General features: G+C 37.3%; 3 protein-coding genes across 3 annotated transcripts; all 3 read right to left on the bottom strand.

Moving 5' to 3' along the window:
* Nucleotides 1–226: 226 nt before the first annotated feature.
* On the bottom strand, nucleotides 227–2,446 carry LOC146647694 (uncharacterized). The gene is made up of 3 exons (XM_085389991.1): nucleotides 2,333–2,446; nucleotides 1,964–2,248; nucleotides 227–336 (listed from the first exon to the last, which is right to left on the bottom strand). The coding sequence occupies exons 1-3, from the start codon at nucleotides 2,382–2,384 to the stop codon at nucleotides 227–229; spliced, it is 447 nt and encodes a 148-aa protein (XP_085246117.1). The 5' UTR covers nucleotides 2,385–2,446.
* A 5,284-nt stretch (nucleotides 2,447–7,730) lies between these two features.
* On the bottom strand, nucleotides 7,731–11,663 carry LOC146647693 (uncharacterized). Its single transcript, XM_085389727.1, has 4 exons — nucleotides 11,615–11,663; nucleotides 9,830–10,129; nucleotides 9,461–9,745; nucleotides 7,731–7,834 (listed from the first exon to the last, which is right to left on the bottom strand). The coding sequence occupies exons 1-4, from the start codon at nucleotides 11,661–11,663 to the stop codon at nucleotides 7,731–7,733; spliced, it is 738 nt and encodes a 245-aa protein (XP_085245853.1).
* A 3,390-nt stretch (nucleotides 11,664–15,053) lies between these two features.
* On the bottom strand, nucleotides 15,054–20,547 carry LOC146647692 (uncharacterized). The gene is made up of 4 exons (XM_085390054.1): nucleotides 20,499–20,547; nucleotides 17,521–17,820; nucleotides 17,152–17,436; nucleotides 15,054–15,328 (listed from the first exon to the last, which is right to left on the bottom strand). The coding sequence occupies exons 1-4, from the start codon at nucleotides 20,545–20,547 to the stop codon at nucleotides 15,225–15,227; spliced, it is 738 nt and encodes a 245-aa protein (XP_085246180.1). The 3' UTR covers nucleotides 15,054–15,224.
* Between the last annotated feature and the right edge of the window lie 881 nt (nucleotides 20,548–21,428).

Below are 21,428 nucleotides of genomic sequence, written 5' to 3'. Positions count from 1 at the left end.
CCAAAAGTTTTGTTTTCAAGATGAAATCTTCTGTAATATTATTAACATGAGCAACAAGCATTTTATTTACAAAGTGATACAGATTCCTTGTGTGATATTTGAGAATTTTTAATGTTTGCAAACACCCAAAATGTGTTAACCTGTGTAGTTATCTACCACTGGTATCTATAACCTCAACATTTTCTAAAACCATATAAGTTATATGTGTAAGTGGAAAGCCTCTTCTTTATTTTTGCTTCTTAATCTTCTCCATAATGTGGACACTGATCACAGCAATCACCATGATGATCAGACCAACAGAGAACACGAATGTCTTCACCACACAGATGGAGATACCTGCAGACATGAGCAGAAATAATGAAACACACTAAGTAAATTCAAAGTACAGTTTCTTTTATCTGACTCAAGAAATCTTTTACATTTCAGAAATACAGTTAATTTATTTCTGAATGTATCCCAACTGTATTCAGCATTCCAGAGGAAAAAGCAAGTGACTATTGTGATTATCTGACTAAATTAGATTTAGGGATTGAGGGAGGACTGAGGTTTATATACAGTTAGGTCCATATATATTTGGACACTTTATTGAAACATATTCTAATTACAGTTATATAATGGACATGGAACTTAATGTGTCCCACAGTCTTTTTAAAGGGGCCAAACGTAATTGGACAATTGACTCGAAGGTCATTTCATGGGCAGGTGTGAGCAATTCCTTTGTATGTTTTTATCAATTAAGCAGATAAAAGGCCTGGAGCTGATCTAAGGTGTGGTGCTTGTGTTTGGAACATTTTGCTGTCAACAAGACAACATGCAGTCAAAGGAGCTCTCCATGCAGGTGAAACAACATCCTTAAGCTGCAAAAACAGAAAAATCCCATTTGAGAAACGGCTTTAAGATTAGGAGTGGCAAAATCTACAATTTCGTACATCCTGAGAAAGAAAGAAAGCACTGATGAACTCAGCAATAAAGAGAAGACGGGCCCACAAACAAACAGCAACTGAAAGCCTCTGTAGTAAAGACCTGGCAGAGCATAAAAAAGGAGAAAACCCAAAATCTGATGATGTCCATGAGTTCAAGACTTCAGGGTGTCATTTCCAGCAAAGTATTAGAAATTAACAATTTATTTTCAGTTATTCAACTTTTCCAATTAATCTTGAGCTCCTGAAATGAATTCATTGTAAGGAGCTAAAGAATTTTCGTTCCTCACATTTTATACAGTCTTTTTGTTCAACCAGCTGAATTAAAGCTTAAAGTCTGCACTTCAACTACATCTGAGTTGTTTCATTTAAATTCATTGTGGTAATGTACAGAACCAATTTAGATTGATCTAATTTAATTGTGACCTGGTTGCTATAGTTACAAATGACTTATTTATTTAATAAATAGGCACAAATAAAAGCATTAGAGATTGTGATGGGCAGCTTTTGTTGTCATCCTTAAAAATCTAATGCTGTGGAGTGAAGGGTCAGACAACACAGGAGGTTTAGCCTTTTCCTCCAACTTTATTGACCACCAAACATGAACTGAACACATTGCGCGCAAAACCCAGCAAAACCCCTCACCTGGGTGTGACCCCTCTGGTGGGCCACCACAATGCAAGTTTTTGCCATCGACCTTACACTCTAGTATTCAGAATATTTTAGATTTTCTCATCAAAAGAAAGATAATAACTGTCAAATTTGGTGATATACATATGGAATACTTCTCATGCCAACTATTGTTAACCAGAATTATTCTTCAAGCAGTCAACTACTACTAAAGGTATTTAACACAGGTTTTGAGATTTTAACTGAAATTGTGTTCCAGATCAATAGAAGCAGACACAAGCTTGAAAATTTCTGGTAACTTCTGAGTGGATGTGCTCATTATAGGACAGCTGATTGGTTACAACTGCCCCAACAAAGGGTCAAGACATGATTTTGCAGAATGTACAAATGAATGTGATGTCTTTGAATCTTACCTGGTTTTTCCTTGCAATAACGTTTAATGTCCTTCTTAGTCTGTTCCACGCTCACTTGGTTGCTGTGATTACAGACGATTAAGTCTTGCTGCAAATTGACAGTGAGATTGGAAGAATAGGTTTGGGCTTTAAAGCTTCCTTTCTCTACCAGAGAGCAGTTTTGGGCATCACATGTGAAAATGCTGCTGATTTGAGAATCCACTGTGCTGCAGGTCACAGTGAGGTTACAGGACTCTGAACTGCCAGACACAGAGTCCACTGTCAGGTCAACTGGAGAAACTGCATCTGAAGAGTAACAGGCATAAAGAGATTTAAAACAGGTCTATGTTGTATCACCATTTCAAAAAGATAATGAAAACAGAAACCTACCTTGGACTATGACCTTGTATTCAGCTACCTTTTGGACTTCATAGCTAACCATGAATGCAGTATAATCTCCACTGTCACTGTGTTGCACATTCTTTAATAACAACCCATAATTTTGCCTGAAGAGCTCAGCCCTTCCTTCATATTTGTCAAACACAACTGGATCATTATTAAAACCACATTTAGCTATATAGTTAGTTTCATTAACTTTCCAGAACAAATCAGTTTTTTTGTCTAGTACAACAGATTTCTTTATATCCAGGTGTAAGTCCTTTCCACGGAGGAGAAACACATGTCGGAGCCCTAAAAGAAAAGAAAAACAACAAACCTGATATCAGAATCATCTTATTAACATGCAACTGGAAGTCTCTCAAATTAAATACAGTATTTTTTTTTAGTATTTTTATTATTGTTTTGTCAACATTTTTATATAATCTGTTTATATGTTGATAAATAAACACATTTATCAGTGCAAATATCTTTAATTGTTATTCAGCTGTAATAAAAACCCTTACACCAATCAGACATCTCTAAACTTAATATAGATTTGTGTGTAACTTGCCCCACATCGTCCTTCAGTTACTGTTTGTTGAGATAATTTCCAACAATAAAATGTGGACTTCACAGATAAACCTTCTCGTGAAAATCAGTTCCTATTAGAAGTTATGACTTCCACACAACTTTGGATGGTGCACCTCTAATATCTAGAGTTGCCCAAATTCATTAAACTATCTCTGCTTCCCTCCATGACAGAAATAGGGAAGCTACAACCCCAAACCTTACAGAATGGGTCTGCTCCCAGACCACGTCAAAGAACCAAACCACAAATCGGCCATGAAGGAGTCAACAATGAAAAATGAAATGAAGACTGAGATAAAGTTATAAAACATTTGAAATCCTTACTCTTAGTATTTCAGACCCTAACTGTCTGCTTGAACATTACACAGTATTTCCTGTTAATCTTTTTTTTTAGGTTAAAAGCAAAGACTAATTTTGTCTAAATAACTCAGACTGTCCTTCACATGTGTCAAACATGATTGCATCTTTATAATAATAGTTACCAACATTGTTAGTGGTAGTAAATTAAGTTTATTTTTGTCTACTACAACAGGTTTCTTTATGTCCACATGTAAGTTCTATTAAGTACAAACATGTTCTCAGACCCTATAAAGACATAAAAATCATGTATTCACACGTTGTTTGATTTATTATATTTATATTGTTTTTTTATTATCATTGGAAATTATTGGACAATTAGTTGTTTTACAATAAATTATTAGGCAGCTCTAATAGCTTTCATAGCAGGGTAAGATTTTACAGTTTTTCTCATGTGGTGTTGAATGGTCAAAGTATGAAAAGATGGCAGCAGTTACTCCTCATCTGTGTCTGAAATCATCCTGGAACTGCAGTGTTCAATGCTTCTAAAGTTCTGTATTGAAAGCTTTGGTTGTGCTGGTTTTATTTTCTCTCAGAACCAGGAAACCTTCTAGCACACAAACCGAGTCACTGCGAGAAAGAGGAAGTGACTATTTTAGATGGACTAACTTGTCAAACCTTATTCTGCCTGTCAAAGACACAGCTCCGATTAAACTGTGATGTACTTTGAGACATTAATCAAGTCTTTCATCCGCTGCAATAAAATAACAGATATCTTTTGTAGTGAACACTACTATAAAAGAAAACATTTGCACTTTCCATCTTTGTTAGTTCTGTCCCTGTTGAATTAAGGAAGCGGTTGCAATATACTTCTACTATATGTGTGCTAATATCTAAACATTTTTTTCCTACCTTCAGCCTCAGTGCAGGACAGCAACACAAGAATCACAAAGAAAAACATTCTAGAGTCTCGAGGTTTCTCTGAAACGCAACAACATGGAAGTGTTTTATACCACTGACAGCAAAACAGGGTCAGCCCCTCATACCCTTCTAACGATTGCGTTGTTCCTCTAGACTTGACACAGACCAACAGTGCACAAGTGAACTATCTTTGAGCTGTGCCAGTTGTCGATCTGACATAGCCATGGTTTCACAGCACACTGCCTTTGACTCCATGGCTACTAATGCTCAATTTTTACCAGAGTCAGTGGAGTAGTCAGCTGGGAGAGAGCGGTGGTTAGAACACCCATCAGGCTCTATCTAAGCCTTGCATTGTCTACTGGATAAGTGACTTTTTAAGCAGAGGGCCCATCCAGACTACCTGTATTGGGGTACTGGTCCCACAAAACCGACAAACATTAAAATAGCACAAAAACACTATTAATCTGTATATTTTCTGCTCGGCAATCAAATTCAAAATTCAAATTTTATTTGTCACATACACAGTCATACATAGTACGATATGTAGTGAAATGCTTGGACAACTGCTCGTGACCTAAAGAAAACAAAAAGGAAAAGGCTATGAATAAGATAGGAAATAAATATGAAAAATTAAAAAGGGTAAATTTAACTAGGAAGGAATAAAATATAAATTAAGGTTAAAAATGAAATAACTGTACAACACACTGGGAAAGAATAAGATAAAATATATAAATTAAATTGAAAATAAAATAACTGTACAACAAAATACACAATATAGAACTATATAAGAATGTATGAACAAAATACCCAAGAAGTATAAATAAATATATACACAATAACAGCAGCAGTGATTTAAGTGATGAAGTGAAAACAATGTCCAGAATGTCCAGTGTGTGTGTAAGAACTATATGTGTGGGTCAGTACTGTGTGGTGGTGTGATTGTGATTGAGAGACCGTATCGCCTGCGGGAAGAAGCTCCTCCTCAGTCTCTCTGTGTTGGTCTTCAGGGAGCGGAATCGCTTTCCTGACCTCAACAGAGAGAACAGTCTGTTGTTGGGATGGCTGAGGTCCTTCACGATCTTCCTGGCCTTGGTCCAGCACCGCCTGCTGTAGATTGAGTGCAGGTCAGGGAGCTCGGAGCGGATGGTGCGCTCAGCTGATCGCACAACCCTCTGTAGAGCTCGTCTGTCCTGCATGGTGCTGTTCCCGAACCAGGTTAAGATGTTTCCCGTCAGGATGCTCTCTATGGTGCACGAGTAAAAGTTCCTGAGCACCTTGGAGGGCAGTTGGAAGTCTCTCAAGCGTCTGAGGTGGTAGAGACGCTGACGGGCCTTTTTCACCACGGTGTTGATGTGACAGGACCATGACAGGTCCTGCGTGATGTGAACTCCGAGGTATTTGAAGCTGTCCACTCTCTCCACTGGGCACTCGTTGATGACGGGGGTCTGGTAGTTCCTCTCCTGCTTAGTGCTGAAGTCCACTATCAGCTCCTTTGTCTTACTGACGTTTAGAAGGAGGTTGTTCCTGCCTTTGTAGCCTGCCTCCAAAGTCACCCTCTACCCTATGTGGGTGATATCAAAGAAGTCCATATTCCAAAGTCAAAAACCTGCTTAGCCTCCCAAATACTTTTTCCCTGAGATAAAAGTCTCAACAACATTTTTAACACCAGCAAAAAGCATTTTTATTCACAAATTAGGCATTTGGCGGAATTTGTTAATGGGTAATAAAAATGAAAATGTATTATTGTTATTGGTCAGTGTCTTAACTTTCCCCATGAACTACAGAAAGGACAACAATATAAACATGATGATTGAAATTGTTTCAGGGTATCTGATTTTTTACGTTTAATATTGAAGTTTAATCTACTTTAATCAGCTGGAAAACTGCATTCGAGTGTGAGTTAATAAAGATGCTAAAAAGCATTGAAGTGTGGTCAGGTCCACCATTTGTGCTACAAGCTGCATTTGCAGTGATACCAAATTCCTCTTTAGGCTGTAACACCCTTTAGGTTTTGCATGTTAAGCAAAAATGCTTGCACAAAAAAACAAAACAAAAAAAAAAAACAGACGTCTAATACAAGAAAAAGGAAGTTGCATCTTTTCATAGATTGAGAACAAGAAAGAGAAATAAAAGTAGCATAACAAGAGAGAAGTTTGCTTTTGCCATACTTCAGTTTGCACCCCAGTCTCGTAACCTATTCCAGTAGATCTGAATTTCAGCTGAATTCAGCTGTTAAAACAAAATTTACATGGTTTTGTGTTTTTTTTCCCATATTTTTATTACAAAATAATGTTAAAAATATGACTGTCTTTCAACAAAAGCACTTGCAAAATTATTCTCTTAAAAGAATCTTTATGATATAATGACTGTAGTTCAATATGCAGACAGTATATAATAAAAATATAGTTTTAGTTCGCACGTGTTTTCAGTCAAAGAATAGGATACAATTAAAGGTTTGCTCTTTGCATGTTTGCGATTTTTGTCTTAGTGTTCAGTTTGAGATAAACTGAACTGACAAAAAGAAGCATCAATAATTTCTGTAGGTTTTAACAGTTAATCATTCATCATTTCATCTAAAAGAAAAATGTTGAAGCCATGAAGTGTTTTTCACAGAGCTACAGGGCCACGCTCCGTCTCAAAGCTGTGTTGTTTAAGAACTTTGAAACTTGACAACAATTTTGTATGTGAATTTAAACATGAGACATGATTTTTTGGGACACTTGAAAAATTGTCAGCATATTGAATATGTAACTTGCTGCATTTGGAAAGATACCCAATTTTCATCTCAGATATATTTTTGAACCCTTTTTTCATTCTTAGGTTACTTTGAATGTTAAATGATGGTGTCAGTGTCTCATTAACATTTAGAATAATACAAAGAAGACACCAATCAAAGCAGAATCGGTAACTTCTAAAATATCAGAGATTGATAGGTTGGTCTTTGATGATTTTAAATGAGCTTTGAAGCTGAAATCATTTCTTTTTTTATTCTTGGGTTTACAACTTAGTAGTAGTTATCAGTTGATTCCCTCACACTGAAGAAACATCTTAATGCTGCTTTCTGGAATAGGAATCAGAAATGCTTCTTTTGTGTTTGCTATCATTATAAAATCTCAGAAAACAGCTTTATAAGGATCAACAAGTATTTTATTCACAAAATGATGCAGTCTTGACTTTTGACTATTTCATCAAAAGTAATTGGTAACGCTATCATAGATGGTTTGAGGAGTTCTTTTCAAGCAAGTTTGCATTGACATCTATGTGCAGTGGGTAAGCACTGCAAAATTTATTTTTCTTTCTTAAATTTCTCTGCAGTGATGACAGTGATTTAACATGTTTGCCATGCATGTCTTGTGGAGCGTTTGTTATGTTTACATTCAACATTCAGAAAATTAACGGAATTAAATGTGCAAATGTCTATACTTACAAAACATTTGCAATGCCTAATTTTGTGCTATATAACAAAAAACGATATCTGCATAAAAATTAGCAAACCGCCAAAATGTGTTAACCTGTGTAGTTATCTACCACTGGTATCTATAACTTCAACATTTTCTAAAAGTGTATTAGCTATTTGTGTACGTGGAAAGCCTCTTCTTTATTTTCACTTCTTAATCTTCTCCATAATGTGGACACTGATGACAGCAATCACCATGATGATCAGACCAACAGAGAACACGACTGTCTTCACCACACAGATGGAGATACCTGCAGACATGAGCAGAAATAATGAAACACACTAAATAAATTGGAAGTACAGTTTCTTTTATCTGACTCAAGAAATCTTTTACATTTCAGAAATGCAGTTAATTTATTTCTGAATGTATCCCAACTGTATTCAGCATTCCAGAGGAAAAAGCAAGTGACTATTGTGATTATTTGACTAAATTAGATTTAGGGATTGAGGGAGGACTGAGGTTTATATACAGTTAGGTCCATATATATTTGGACACTTTATTGAAACATATTCTAATTACAGTTATATAATGGACATGGAACTTAATGTGTCCCACAGTCTTTTTAAAGGGGCCAAACATAATTGGACAATTGACTCGAAGGTCATTTCATGGGCAGGTGTGAGCAATTCCTTCGTATGTTTTTATCAATTAAGCAGATAAAAGGCCTGGAGCTGATCTAAGGTGTGGTGCTTGTGTTTGGAACATTTTGCTGTCAACAGACAACATGCAGTCAAAGGAGCTCTCCATGCAGGTGAAACAACATCCTTAAGCTGCAAAAACAGAAAAATCCCATTTGAGAAACGGCTTTAAGATTAGGAGTGGCAAAATCTACAATTTCGTACATCCTGAGAAAGAAAGAAAGCACTGATGAACTCAGCAATAAAGAGAAGACGGGCCCACAAACAAACAGCAACTGAAAGCCTCTGTAGTAAAGACCTGGCAGAGCATAAAAAAGGAGAAAACCCAAAATCTGATGATGTCCATGAGTTCAAGACTTCATGGTGTCATTTCCAGCAAAGTATTAGAAATTAACAATTTATTTTCAGTTATTCAACTTTTCCAATTAATCTTGAGCTCCTGAAATGAATTCATTGTAAGGAGCTAAAGAATTTTCGTTCCTCACATTTTATACAGTCTTTTTGTTCAACCGGCTGAATTAAAGTTTAAAGTCTGCACTTCAACTACATCTGAGTTGTTTCATTTAAATTCATTGTGGTAATGTACAGAACCAATTTAGATTGATCTAATTTAATTGTGACCTGGTTGCTATAGTTACAAATGACTTATTTATGTAATAAATAGGCACAAATAAAAGCATTAGAGATTGTGATGGGGAGCTTTTGTTGTCATCCTTAAAAATCTAATGCTGTGGAGTGAAGGGTCAGACAACACAGGAGGTTTAGCCTTTTCCTCCAACTTTATTGACCACCAAACATGAACTGAACACATTGCGCGCAAAACCCAGCAAAACCCCTCACCTGGGTGTGACCCCTCTGGTGGGCCACCACAATGCAAGTTTTTGCCATCGACCTTACACTCTAGTATTCAGAATATTTTAGATTTTCTCATCAAAAGAAAGATAATAACTGTCAAATTTGGTGATATACATATGGAATACTTCTCATGCCAACTATTGTTAACCAGAATTATTCTTCAAGCAGTCAACTACTACTAAAGGTATTTAACACAGGTTTTGAGATTTTAACTGAAATTGTGTTCCAGATCAATAGAAGCAGACACAAGCTTGAAAATTTCTGGTAACTTCTGAGTGGATGTGCTCATTATAGGACAGCTGATTGGTTACAACTGCCCCAACAAAGGGTCAAGACATGATTTTGCAGAATGTACAAATGAATGTGATGTCTTTGAATCTTACCTGGTTTTTCCTTGCAATAACGTTTAATGTCCTTCTTAGTCTGTTCCACGCTCACTTGGTTGTGGTGATTACAGACGATTAAGTCTTGCTGCAAATTGACAGTGAGATTGGAAGAATAGGTTTGGGCTTTAAAGCTTCCTTTCTCTACCAGAGAGCAGTTTTGGGCATCACATGTGAAAATGCTGCTGATTTGAGAATCCACTGTGCTGCAGGTCACAGTGAGGTTACAGGACTCTGAACTGCCAGACACAGAGTCCACTGTCAGGTCAACTGGAGAAACTGCATCTGAAGAGTAACAGGCATAAAGAGATTTAAAACAGGTCTATGTTGTATCACCATTTCAAAAAGATAATGAAAACAGAAACCTACCTTGGACTATGACCTTGTATTCAGCTACCTTTTGGTCTTCATAGCTAACCATGAATGCAGTATAATCTCCACTGTCACTGTGTTGCACATTCTTTAATAACAACCCATAATTTTGCCTGAAGAGCTCAGCCCTTCCTTCATATTTGTCAAACACAACTGGATCATTATTAAAACCACATCTAGCTACATTGTTAATTTTATTAAATTTCCAGAACAAATCAGTTTTTTTGTCTAGTACAACAGATTTCTTTATATCCAGGTGTAAGTCCTTTCCACGGAGGAGAAACACATGTTGGAGCCCTAAAAGAAAAGAAAAACAACAAACCTGATATCAGAATCATCTTATTAACATGCAACTGGAAGTCTCTCAAATTAAATACAGTATTTTTTTTTAGTATTTTTATTATTGTTTTGTCAACATTTTTATATAATCTGTTTATATGTTGATAAATAAACACATTTATCAGTGCAAATATCTTTAATTGTTATTCAGCTGTAATAAAAACCCTTACACCAATCAGACATCTCTAAACTTAATATAGATTTGTGTGTAACTTGCCCCACATCGTCCTTCAGTTACTGTTTGTTGAGATAATTTCCAACAATAAAATGTGGACTTCACAGATAAACCTTCTCGTGAAAATCAGTTCCTATTAGAAGTTATGACTTCCACACAACTTTGGATGGTGCACCTCTAATATCTAGAGTTGCCCAAATTCATTAAACTATCTCTGCTTCCCTCCATGACAGAAATAGGGAAGCTACAACCCCAAACCTTACAGAATGGGTCTGCTCCCAGACCACGTCAAAGAACCAAACCACAAATCGGCCATGAAGGAGTCAACAATGAAAAATGAAATGAAGACTGAGATAAAGTTATAAAACATTTGAAATCCTTACTCTTAGTATTTCAGACCCTAACTGTCTGCTTGAACATTACATAGTATTTCCTGTTAATCTTTTTTTTTAGGTTAAAAGCAAAGACTAATTTTGTCTAAATAACTCAGACTGTCCTTCACATGTGTCAAACATGATTGCATCTTTATAATAATAGTTACCAACATTGTTAGTGGTAGTAAATTAAGTTTATTTTTGTCTACTACAACAGGTTTCTTTATGTCCACATGTAAGTTCTATTAAGTACAAACATGTTCTCAGACCCTATAAAGACATAAAAATCATGTATTCACACGTTGTTTGATTTATTATATTTATATTGTTTTTTTATTATCATTGGAAATTATTGGACAATTAGTTGTTTTACAGTAAATTATTAGGCAGCTCTAATAGCTTTCATAGCAGGGTAAGATTTTACAGTTTTTCTCATGTGGTGTTGAATGGTCAAAGTATGAAAAGATGGCAGCAGTTACTCCTCATCTGTGTCTGAAATCATCCTGGAACTGCAGTGTTCAATGCTTCTAAAGTTCTGTATTGAAAGCTTTGGTTGTGCTGGTTTTATTTTCTCTCAGAACCAGGAAACCTTCTAGCACACAAACCGAGTCACTGCGAGAAAGAGGAAGTGACTATTTTAGATGGACTAACTTGTCAAAGCTTATTCCGCCTGTCAAAGACACAGCTCCGATTAAACTGTGATGTACTTTGAGACATTAATCAAGTCTTTCATCCGCTGCAATAAAATAACAGATATCTTTTGTAGTGAACACTACTATAAAAGAAAACATTTGCACTTTCCATCTTTGTTAGTTCTGTCCCTGTTGAATTAAGGAAGCGGTTGCAATATACTTCTACTATATGTGTGCTAATATCTAGACATTTTTTTCCTACCTTCAGCCTCAGTGCAGGACAGCAACACAAGAATCACAAAGAAAAACATTCTAGAGTCTCGAGGTTTCTCTGAAACGCAACAACATGGAAGTGTTTTATACCACTGACAGCAAAACAGGGTCAGCCCCTCATACCCTTCTAACGATTGCGTTGTTCCTCTAGACTTGACACAGACCAACAGTGCACAAGTGAACTATCTTTGAGCTGTGCCAGTTGTCGATCTGACATAGCCATGGTTTCACAGCACACTGCCTTTGACTCCATGGCTACTAATGCTCAATTTTTACCAGAGTCAGTGGAGTAGTCAGCTGGGAGAGAGCGGTGGTTAGAACACCCATCAGGCTCTATCTAAGCCTTGCATTGTCTACTGGATAAGTGACTTTTTAAGCAGAGGGACCATCCAGACTACCTGTATTGGGGTACTGGTCCCACAAAACCGACAAACATTAAAATAGCACAAAAACACTATTAATCTGTATATTTTCTGCTCGGCAATCAAATTCAAAATTCAAATTTTATTTGTCACATACACAGTCATACATAGTACGATATGTAGTGAAATGCTTGGACAACTGCTCGTGACCTAAAGAAAACAAAAAGGAAAAGGCTATGAATAAGATAGGAAATAAATATGAAAAATTAAAAAGGGTAAATTTAACTAGGAAGGAATAAAATATAAATTAAGGTTAAAAATGAAATAACTGTACAACACACTGGGAAAGAATAAGATAAAATATATAAATTAAATTGAAAATAAAATAACTGTACAACAAAATACACAATATAGAACTATATAAGAATGTATGAACAAAATACCCAAGAAGTATAAATAAATATATACACAATAACAGCAGCAGTGATTTAAGTGATGAAGTGAAAACAATGTCCAGAATGTCCAGTGTGTGTGTAAGAACTATATGTGTGGGTCAGTACTGTGTGGTGGTGTGATTGTGATTGAGAGACCGTATCGCCTGCGGGAAGAAGCTCCTCCTCAGTCTCTCTGTGTTGGTCTTCAGGGAGCGGAATCGCTTTCCTGACCTCAACAGAGAGAACAGTCTGTTGTTGGGATGGCTGAGGTCCTTCACGATCTTCCTGGCCTTGGTCCAGCACCGCCTGCTGTAGATTGAGTGCAGGTCAGGGAGCTCGGAGCGGATGGTGCGCTCAGCTGATCGCACAACCCTCTGTAGAGCTCGTCTGTCCTGCATGGTGCTGTTCCCGAACCAGGTTAAGATGTTTCCCGTCAGGATGCTCTCTATGGTGCACGAGTAAAAGTTCCTGAGCACCTTGGAGGGCAGTTGGAAGTCTCTCAAGCGTCTGAGGTGGTAGAGACGCTGACGGGCCTTTTTCACCACGGTGTTGATGTGACAGGACCATGACAGGTCCTGCGTGATGTGAACTCCGAGGTATTTGAAGCTGTCCACTCTCTCCACTGGGCACTCGTTGATGACAGGGGTCTGGTAGTTCCTCTCCTGCTTAGTGCTGAAGTCCACTATCAGCTCCTTTGTCTTACTGACGTTTAGAAGGAGGTTGTTCCTGCCTTTGTAGCCTGCCTCCAAAGTCACCCTCTACCCTATGTGGGTGATATCAAAGAAGTCCATATTCCAAAGTCAAAAACCTGCTTAGCCTCCCAAATACTTTTTCCCTGAGATAAAAGCCTCAACAACATTTTTAACACCAGCAAAAAGCATTTTTATTCACAAATTAGGCATTTGGCGGAATTTGTTAATGGGTAATAAAAATGATAATGTATTATTGTTATTGGTCAGTGTCTTAACTTTCCCCATGAACTACAGAAAGGACAACAATATAAACATGATGATTGAAATTGTTTCAGGTTATCTGATTTTTTACGTTTAATATTGAAGTTTAATCTACTTTAATCAGCTGGAAAACTGCATTCGAGTGTGAGTTAATAAAGATGCTAAAAAGCATTGAAGTGTGGTCAGGTCCGCCATTTGTGCTACAAGCTGCATTTGCAGTGATACCAAATTCCTCTTTAGGCTGTAACACCCTTTAGGTTTTGCATGTTAAGCAAAAATGCTTGCACAAAAAAACAAAACAAAAAAAAAACAGACGTCTAATACAAGAAAAAGGAAGTTGCATCTTTTCATAGATTGAGAACAAGAAAGAGAAATAAAAGTAGCATAACAAGAGAGAAGTTTGCTTTTGCCATACTTCAGTTTGCACCCCAGTCTCGTAACCTATTCCAGTAGATCTGAATTTCAGCTGAATTCAGCTGTTAAAACAAAATTTACATGGTTTTGTGTTTTTTTCCCATATTTTTATTACAAAATAATGTTAAAAATATGACTGTCTTTCAACAAAAGCACTTGCAAAATGATTCTCTTAAAAGAATCTTTATGATATAATGACTGTAGTTCAATATGCAGACAGTATATAATAAAAATATAGTTTTAGTTCGCACGTGTTTTCAGTCAAAGAATAGGATACAATTAAAGGTTTGCTCTTTGCATGTTTGCGATTTTTGTCTTAGTGTTCAGTTTGAGATAAACTGAACTGACAAAAAGAAGCATCAATAATTTCTGTAGGTTTTAACAGTTAATCATTCATCATTTCATCTAAAAGAAAAATGTTGAAGCCATGAAGTGTTTTTCACAGAGCTACAGGGCCACGCTCCGTCTCAAAGCTGTGTTGTTTAAGAACTTTGAAACTTGACAACAATTTTGTATGTGAATTTAAACATGAGACATGATTTTTTGGGACACTTGAAAAATTGTCAGCATATTGAATATGTAACTTGCTGCATTTGGAAAGATACCCAATTTTCATCTCAGATATATTTTTGAACCCTTTTTTCATTCTTAGGTTACTTTGAATGTTAAATGATGGTGTCAGTGTCTCATTAACATTTAGAATAATACAAAGAAGACACCAATCAAAGCAGAATCGGTAATTTCTAAAATATCAGAGATTGATAGGTTGGTCTTTGATGATTTTAAATGAGCTTTGAAGCTGAAATCATTTCTTTTTTTATTCTTGGGTTTACAACTTAGTAGTAGTTATCAGTTGATTCCCTCACACTGAAGAAACATCTTAATGCTGCTTTCTGGAATAGGAATCAGAAATGCTTCTTTTGTGTTTGCTATCATTATAAAATCTCAGAAAACAGCTTTATAAGGATCAACAAGTATTTTATTCACAAAATGATGCAGTCTTGACTTTTGACTATTTCATCAAAAATAATTGGTAACGCTATCATAGATGGTTTGAGGAGTTCTTTTCAAGCAAGTTTGCATTGACATCTATGTGCAGTGGGTAAGCACTGCAAAATTTATTTTTCTTTCTTAAATTTCTCTGCAGTGATGACAGTGATTTAACATGTTTGCCATGCATGTCTTGTGGAGCGTTTGTTATGTTTACATTCAACATTCAGAAAATTAACGGAATTAAATGTGCAAATGTCTATACTTACAAAACATTTGCAATGCCTAATTTTGTGCTATATAACAAAAAACGGTATCTGTATAAAAATTAGCAAACCCCCAAAATGTGTTAACCTGTGTAGTTATCTACCACTGGTATCTATAACTTCAACATTTTCTAAAAGTGTATTAGCTATTTGTGTACGTGGAAAGCCTCTTCTTTATTTTCACTTCTTAATCTTCTCCATAATGTGGACACTGATCACAGCAATCACCATGATGATCAGACCAACAGAGAACACGAATGTCTTCACCACACAGATGGAGATACCTGCAGACATGAGCAGAAATAATGAAACACACTAAGTAAATTCAAAGTACAGTTTCTTTTGTCTGACTCAAGAAATCTTTTACATTTCAGAAATACAGTTAATTTATTTCTGAATGTATCCCAACTGTATTTAGCATTCCAGAGTGTAAATGACCACGGCAGACCCAGGTGCACGTTCATGCTTTGCAGCATACTTTATTAATACTTTCATGGTTGCTGTACATTCGCACCCAGAGCTGCAGCTCTCCCGCTGCCAGCTCAACATAGCAACAAAAACCCCAACCACAGGACCCAGTATAATATTTAAGTCGGCGGGGCGTGATTGCAGATGCCGTGCAGGTGCGTCCGCCTTCCCTGCATGGCACCGCAGGCCACGCCCCGCCACACAGAGAAAAAGCGAGCCTTTATTGTGACTAAATTAGATTCCAAAAAATATTCAAAACCAAAAGGCAGCATCACTAGGACATTCACAGGACTGACAGCAAACAACACGGAGTGCAGCAAGTGACACCATGACAGAGGACACATTGAGGACTGAACTGTATCTACAGTTAGGTCCATGGCAGCACTAGTCAACTCAGCAATACAAAACAACCTGGATGTCCACGGAAGACAACAGTGGTGGCTAATCACAGAATCGTTTTTACAGCCAACAAAGTGAACAACAAACTCCAGGAGGTAGAAGTATCTAGGTCTACCATAAAGAGAAGAAAGGCCCACAAACAAACAGCAACTGAAAGCCTCTGCAGTAAAAACCTGGCAGAGCAACAAAAGGAGAAAACCCAGCATCTGGTGATGTCCATGAGTTGAAGACTTCATGGTGTCACTGCCAGCAAAGTATTAGAAATTAACATTTTCTTTTCAGTTATTTTTCAATTCATTGTGAGGAACTAAAAAAAATTTAGTTCCTCACAATGAATTTCTATTGTTACAACGCCGTTACCGTTACTAACAAGAAAATGCGGTCACGTTACTATTTTTCAACAAACAGACGGTTGAAGCTTCATTCATCTTACCGCACGTAATATCAGTTGCATGGAAGTAGCTGACTACATAAGTAATCTGGGCGCTACAGCTTTAAGCAGCTGCGCGTGCTCCCGCGGACGGCAATCACTTTCTGCCCAACGATCAATTTTTGCCACAACACCTGGAGCTAGGGGGCAAAACAATCGCATGATTGCTGCTGTTTGACTGAGGAAGAATAAAGTAGTCGTGGTAAGCCAATCACATGACCACTTTAAGATGACAAAGCAACAAGGTGATATTTGCCAGTTTTTAAATTGTGTTGATAGGCCACGTAAAACCAGAGTCATGATAAACAATATATACACGTGTTTTTTCCTGAATAGTTTCGTCACGTTTACTGTCTAAGGACAGCGCTAGCGAGCATTCTCTGCTTATGAGCAAAAAATAAAAAAACTAAAAACAGCCCTTTCGTGTTGGTGGAAAAATGTACAATGTTGACCAATGAAAAAGTGCTATGGCAACATGACATTTGGTTGTTTAGAAAGAGGAGGAAGTTTTAGGAGTGATGGAGAGAGAGAGAGTTTGGAGATGTGAGAGATTTTAGTTTAGCGTGTTTGGAGTGTGTAGTTAAAATGCTGTTTTGTGTAGTTAGAGTGTTGTGTTGTGGATAGTTTGGTGTTGTGTGTCAGAACAATGAGGTGACAATTCAAGTATTTGGACTGGATTGTGGGTGCTTTCTATCACAATCCAAAGATATGTAATTAGACATGGGGACAACATGCAAACATCACACAGCAAGTCCTTTAAAAATCTGGTTATTTCAGTTTTTCATTCATTATTATGAACTTTATTCTCACCTGTCTCTGTTTCACAGTAAGATTTGAGCACCTTCATGGTCTGATTCCAGCTCACTTGGTTGCTGTGATTACAGTAAATGGTGTCTTGCTGCAGGTAAACACTTAAAGAGGAAAATTCTTTTGTGGCTTTCAAATCCTTTTCTTCTGCATGAGAGCAGATTTTACCATCACATCTAAAACTACTGCTGATGTTAAAGTCCACTGTGCTGCAGGTCACAGTCAGGTTACAGGAGTCTGAGCTGTTGGACACTGACTCTACTGTCAGTTTGGCAGCAGTCACTGGATCTGGGGAACAAGAGGTGTGAAAGTATTAAAAATAGGCCTATGATTTGTGAACATTTCAAAGTAATAATGAAAATAGAAACCTACCTTGAACTATGACCTTGTATTCAGCTACCCTTTGCTCTTGTTCGCTGACCACAACTGCTTTATAATCTCCACTGTCACTGTGTTGAACATTCTTTAATTTCAAAGAGTAATTTTGTCCAAACACCTCAGCCTTTCCTGCATATTTGTTATACACGACTGGATCATTATTAAAAACACATTTAGCTATATTGTTATTGGAATTAAATCTCCAGAACAAATCTGTCTGTTCGTCAAGTTTAAAAGGTTTCTCTGTATCCAAGTGTAAGTCGTTTCCATGCAGCACAAACACATGTTGGAGACCTAAAAGAAAAGGAAAAACAAAAAATATCAGTCACGAACATCCAGCTGCAATTATGTTAAATCAAAATCAAACACAAATGCAACACAAAAAGGACCTGACACAGCGTTGCAGTGTTGTGAAGATTTTGGTTCTTTTGTTATATTTTTTTCACCGCAGCTTTTCACCTGCCTTCTGCTGCTCTGCACACCTTTGGTCAGGTCCTGGTAGCCTACTCACACAGGGGGAGGGATGAGTTTGTGATGGACACCATCTTTGTTGGTCAACCTCCCCTGACACCACCTGCTGCTCTTCCCTATTGTTTGATTATTTTCATTATTGTTTAGTCACAGCTAACTGCTTGGGTTTTTAGCATCCACCAAACAATAATCAGTTTCACATTTCAGATAAAGCTGTTGTGGAAAACCTGAACTTGTTATGAGATACAGCTTCCATCTCACTTCGGACAGCCCACCTCTCATATCTTGAGATATGACCAAATATATCAAGTCTTATTACCAGTTTTGGGTAAGTTACTTTAAATTAGTAACTTAGTTACATTACTAGTTACTTCTATCAAAAGTAACTCAGTTATTTCAAGTTACTCGTTACTTTCAAAGTAACTAGTTACTAGGGAAGGTAATTTTGGTTATTCTCAGAATTCTCTTGTTAATGTGTTGCTTCCGTAACTGGATACCCAGCAAGACTGCCAGTCTTCTAGCTTGCTTACTTGCCACAAGTGCACTGTGCCACCTACCAATAGAAAGGAAAAAATAATGTGCTTATTTCCACGAGAGAAATCCCATGCCTGGACCATCGCCATGATTCTAGCCTACGTCACAGCATCATGTGCGCTTTTTACATCCAACACGAAAACTGCAGTCGTGGTGCTTTCGATTGTACTCAGAACTTGGAAATTCTGCCTTCCAAATAGAAAGATGTAAGCAACACTAGACTGAAGGTGAGCTGCATACAGGGGTGGACTGGGACAAAAAATCGGCCTGGGCATTTTGACTAGAGACCGGCCCACCATTATAGAAAAAATCATACAGTCTTTGAATGAAAACAAACGCTGTTGTGACAGTGATGTTCACTGTTTTGATTGTATATATGCATCAATCTATCAATCGTTTCTTGTAAGATTCAGATAATTATTTAATAAAAGCTAGATATTTTAAATGAGAATAAGAAAGAAAAGTATTTCTTTGTTCCCTGTTAATGCCCTACCTGCCCCCCTGGCAAAACTGGGGGTTTACAAGTACAAGTAACGCGTTACTGCCCATCTCTGGTCCCTACACTGCTTATTACTAAATTAACAGCTGTGAAAGAGTTCCAGCAATCTTTCATTCTAGTTTATACGTCAACCAAAGGTCAGGACAGTTAGGATTACTTTGAAAGTTGCATTCTTGGCCTCCCACACATTTAAAAAAACATATTTGTCATTTTTTTGTCCACCCCCACCTTTCAACTTTCTGATTCTCTGATTTAGTGCTCAGTGAGATAAAATTATTATAGTGGGTAACTGTTTTTTTCATTAGTGTTGATGTTGTAAGTGTTGTCACCAAATTTAACCAAAAATCATCAATGAAGGAATCAACCATGAAAAATTAAAAGAAGACTGAGATAAAGTTATACAACATTTGAAAGCCTTAATGTTAGACCCAAACTGTCTGTTTCCAGTCTGCAACTCCTCCTATCCTTCACCACTGTCAAACACTATTGCATCTTGATAATAACTGTTTTTTGGTAGTAAATTAAGTTTCTATTTCACTACTACAACAGATGGCGGATGAAGTCTGTTCCATGAAGTACAAGCACATTTTCAGACCCTATAAAGACCTAAAGAGACACGTAAGACGTAAAGTCTTCTACTCACACCTGATTTGTTTTAATTATTTTTATAGTGTTTGTTTTTATCATGATTGGAAATTAATGGGGAATTTGTTGCTTTACAATGAATTATTAAACAGCTCTAATACCTCTTTTTTAGCAGGGTAAGATTTTACACAGTTCAGTGTTTTTAAGAGGTCAAAATATGAAAAGTTGTTAGCAGTTGCTCCTCATCTGTGCCTGAAATCAGCCTTAAACTGCGATGTTGTTTTGAACTTTTCAGATAAATGTATCTTATACTCTTTGCTTGAAATAGCAAACATATAACTCATATAACAGGACAGTGCTTAATAATTCTCAAAATTCTCCATTTAAACTACTTCTCTTTTATCAATTCAATAGCACATCTTCACCCAGGACAGAGAACTATTTTGAAAAACATTATCTGAGACACAGTGACATTTCTTCCATAATGTTTTCTTCCTCCCCTCTCACCTAAAACAAAATTGGCCTGTTAGGACACACTGGTTTACCAGGGTACATAAGCTCATTGGATGTCCTTCCGATGTGTTGGTTTTATTTTCTTTCAGAACCAGGAAGCAGAGTGACTGCAAGAAAGAGGAAGTGACTATTTTTAGATGGACTAACTTGTCAGAGCTTATTCAGCCTGTCAAAGACACAGCTCTGATTAAACTCTTGACTAATGTAGTTTGAGACATTAATCAAGTCTTTTACCTTCTGCAATAAATTGAAAGATACGTTTTGTAGTGAACACGTTCATCGTTGTCAGTTCTGTCCCTGTTGAATTAAAGAAGCAGTTGTTATATACTGCTACTATATGTGTGCTAATATTTAGACATTTTTTTCCTACCTTCAGCCTCAGTGCAGGACAGCAACACAAGAATCACAAAGAAAAACATTCTAGAGTCTCGAGGTTTCTCTGAAATGTAACAACGTGGAAGTGTTTTACACCACTGACAGCAGAACAGGGTCAGCCCCTTCTCACAGCTGCATTCTTCCTCTATACAGACCAACAGTGCAAAAGTGAACTATCTGTGAGCTGTGCTAGTTTTAGCTCTGAGATAGCCATGGTTTCACAGTAACACTACCTTTGAGCAGAAAGAGACAACAAAACAGAAGCCATGACTCAGTCTGACCCGTATCAGCCTGCACGAACAAACTTTTATTATTCTTCCTGCAGATTTTTGGGGTAATGTGTGAGAGTTGGTGAGCTAAGGTGCGAGTCCCGTGCACTGCAAGTCACGATGAGATTACAGGAGTTTTAAAGACAGAGTCCAATCAGGCCGATCAAAGCAGAAGAGGTAATATGATGATCTGAATGCATTTAAGCTGCAGGAATTGACTTCATGAAATATCAGATATCTGTGGGTTTTTGATTGATAATGTAAAATTCTGGATTGAGTTCTTGCTGGAATTGTCCTATACAGTAGTTATGAATGTCACCAAAATCCCCCCAACCAAACATAAATGAGAAACGTTTATATGAGTGCTGAGTATTTGTATATGTGTGCATGAGGGTGGGAATGCCTGTTTGTCTGTGTTTATATGTCAGGTCGGGTCTTACACTCCACCTCTCTGGGAACTCCCAGGCCCTCCAAAGGCCTATCTCCCCTCACCACACTCCCTGCCGGTGACTGATGCCCTCAGGGGTCGGTGCGTTGGTGGTTCTTGGTGTCCGGGGCTGGGCGCTCAGGTATGTACTAGCTCACTCCCGGTGACTACTTGGCGGGGCCTGGTGCCCGTTGCTCGGTCAGGCCTCTTCCGGGGCAAAGGGGGCCCT

The sequence above is a fragment of the Rhamphochromis longiceps genome, linkage group LG18 (assembly GCF_057381845.1).
Source record: "Rhamphochromis longiceps isolate RC_006_pf linkage group LG18, R_longiceps_female_GT1.1, whole genome shotgun sequence".
Taxonomy (NCBI): domain Eukaryota; kingdom Metazoa; phylum Chordata; class Actinopteri; order Cichliformes; family Cichlidae; genus Rhamphochromis; species Rhamphochromis longiceps.
This window is presented reverse-complemented; position numbering and strand designations above follow the sequence as displayed.

What these genes read in the sequence shown, in the direction of transcription:
- LOC146647692 (XM_085390054.1), bottom strand. Translation starts at nt 20,547, where the DNA reads ATGTTTTTCTTTGTGATTCTTGTGTTGCTGTCCTGCACTGAGGCTGAA. An exon ending in GTCCTGCACTGAGGCTGAAG is followed by an intron (nt 17,821 to 20,498) that starts GTAGGAAAAAAA and finishes CTTTTCTTTTAG; the next exon opens with GTCTCCAACATGTGTTTGTG. An exon ending in ATACAAGGTCATAGTTCAAG is followed by an intron (nt 17,437 to 17,520) that starts GTAGGTTTCTAT and finishes CTTGTTCCCCAG; the next exon opens with ATCCAGTGACTGCTGCCAAA.
- LOC146647693 (XM_085389727.1), bottom strand. Translation starts at nt 11,663, where the DNA reads ATGTTTTTCTTTGTGATTCTTGTGTTGCTGTCCTGCACTGAGGCTGAA. An exon ending in GTCCTGCACTGAGGCTGAAG is followed by an intron (nt 10,130 to 11,614) that starts GTAGGAAAAAAA and finishes CTTTTCTTTTAG; the next exon opens with GGCTCCAACATGTGTTTCTC. An exon ending in ATACAAGGTCATAGTCCAAG is followed by an intron (nt 9,746 to 9,829) that starts GTAGGTTTCTGT and finishes GTTACTCTTCAG; the next exon opens with ATGCAGTTTCTCCAGTTGAC.
- LOC146647694 (XM_085389991.1), bottom strand. Translation starts at nt 2,384, where the DNA reads ATGGTTAGCTATGAAGTCCAAAAGGTAGCTGAATACAAGGTCATAGTC. An exon ending in ATACAAGGTCATAGTCCAAG is followed by an intron (nt 2,249 to 2,332) that starts GTAGGTTTCTGT and finishes GTTACTCTTCAG; the next exon opens with ATGCAGTTTCTCCAGTTGAC. An exon ending in TTATTGCAAGGAAAAACCAG is followed by an intron (nt 337 to 1,963) that starts GTAAGATTCAAA and finishes TCATGTCTGCAG; the next exon opens with GTATCTCCATCTGTGTGGTG.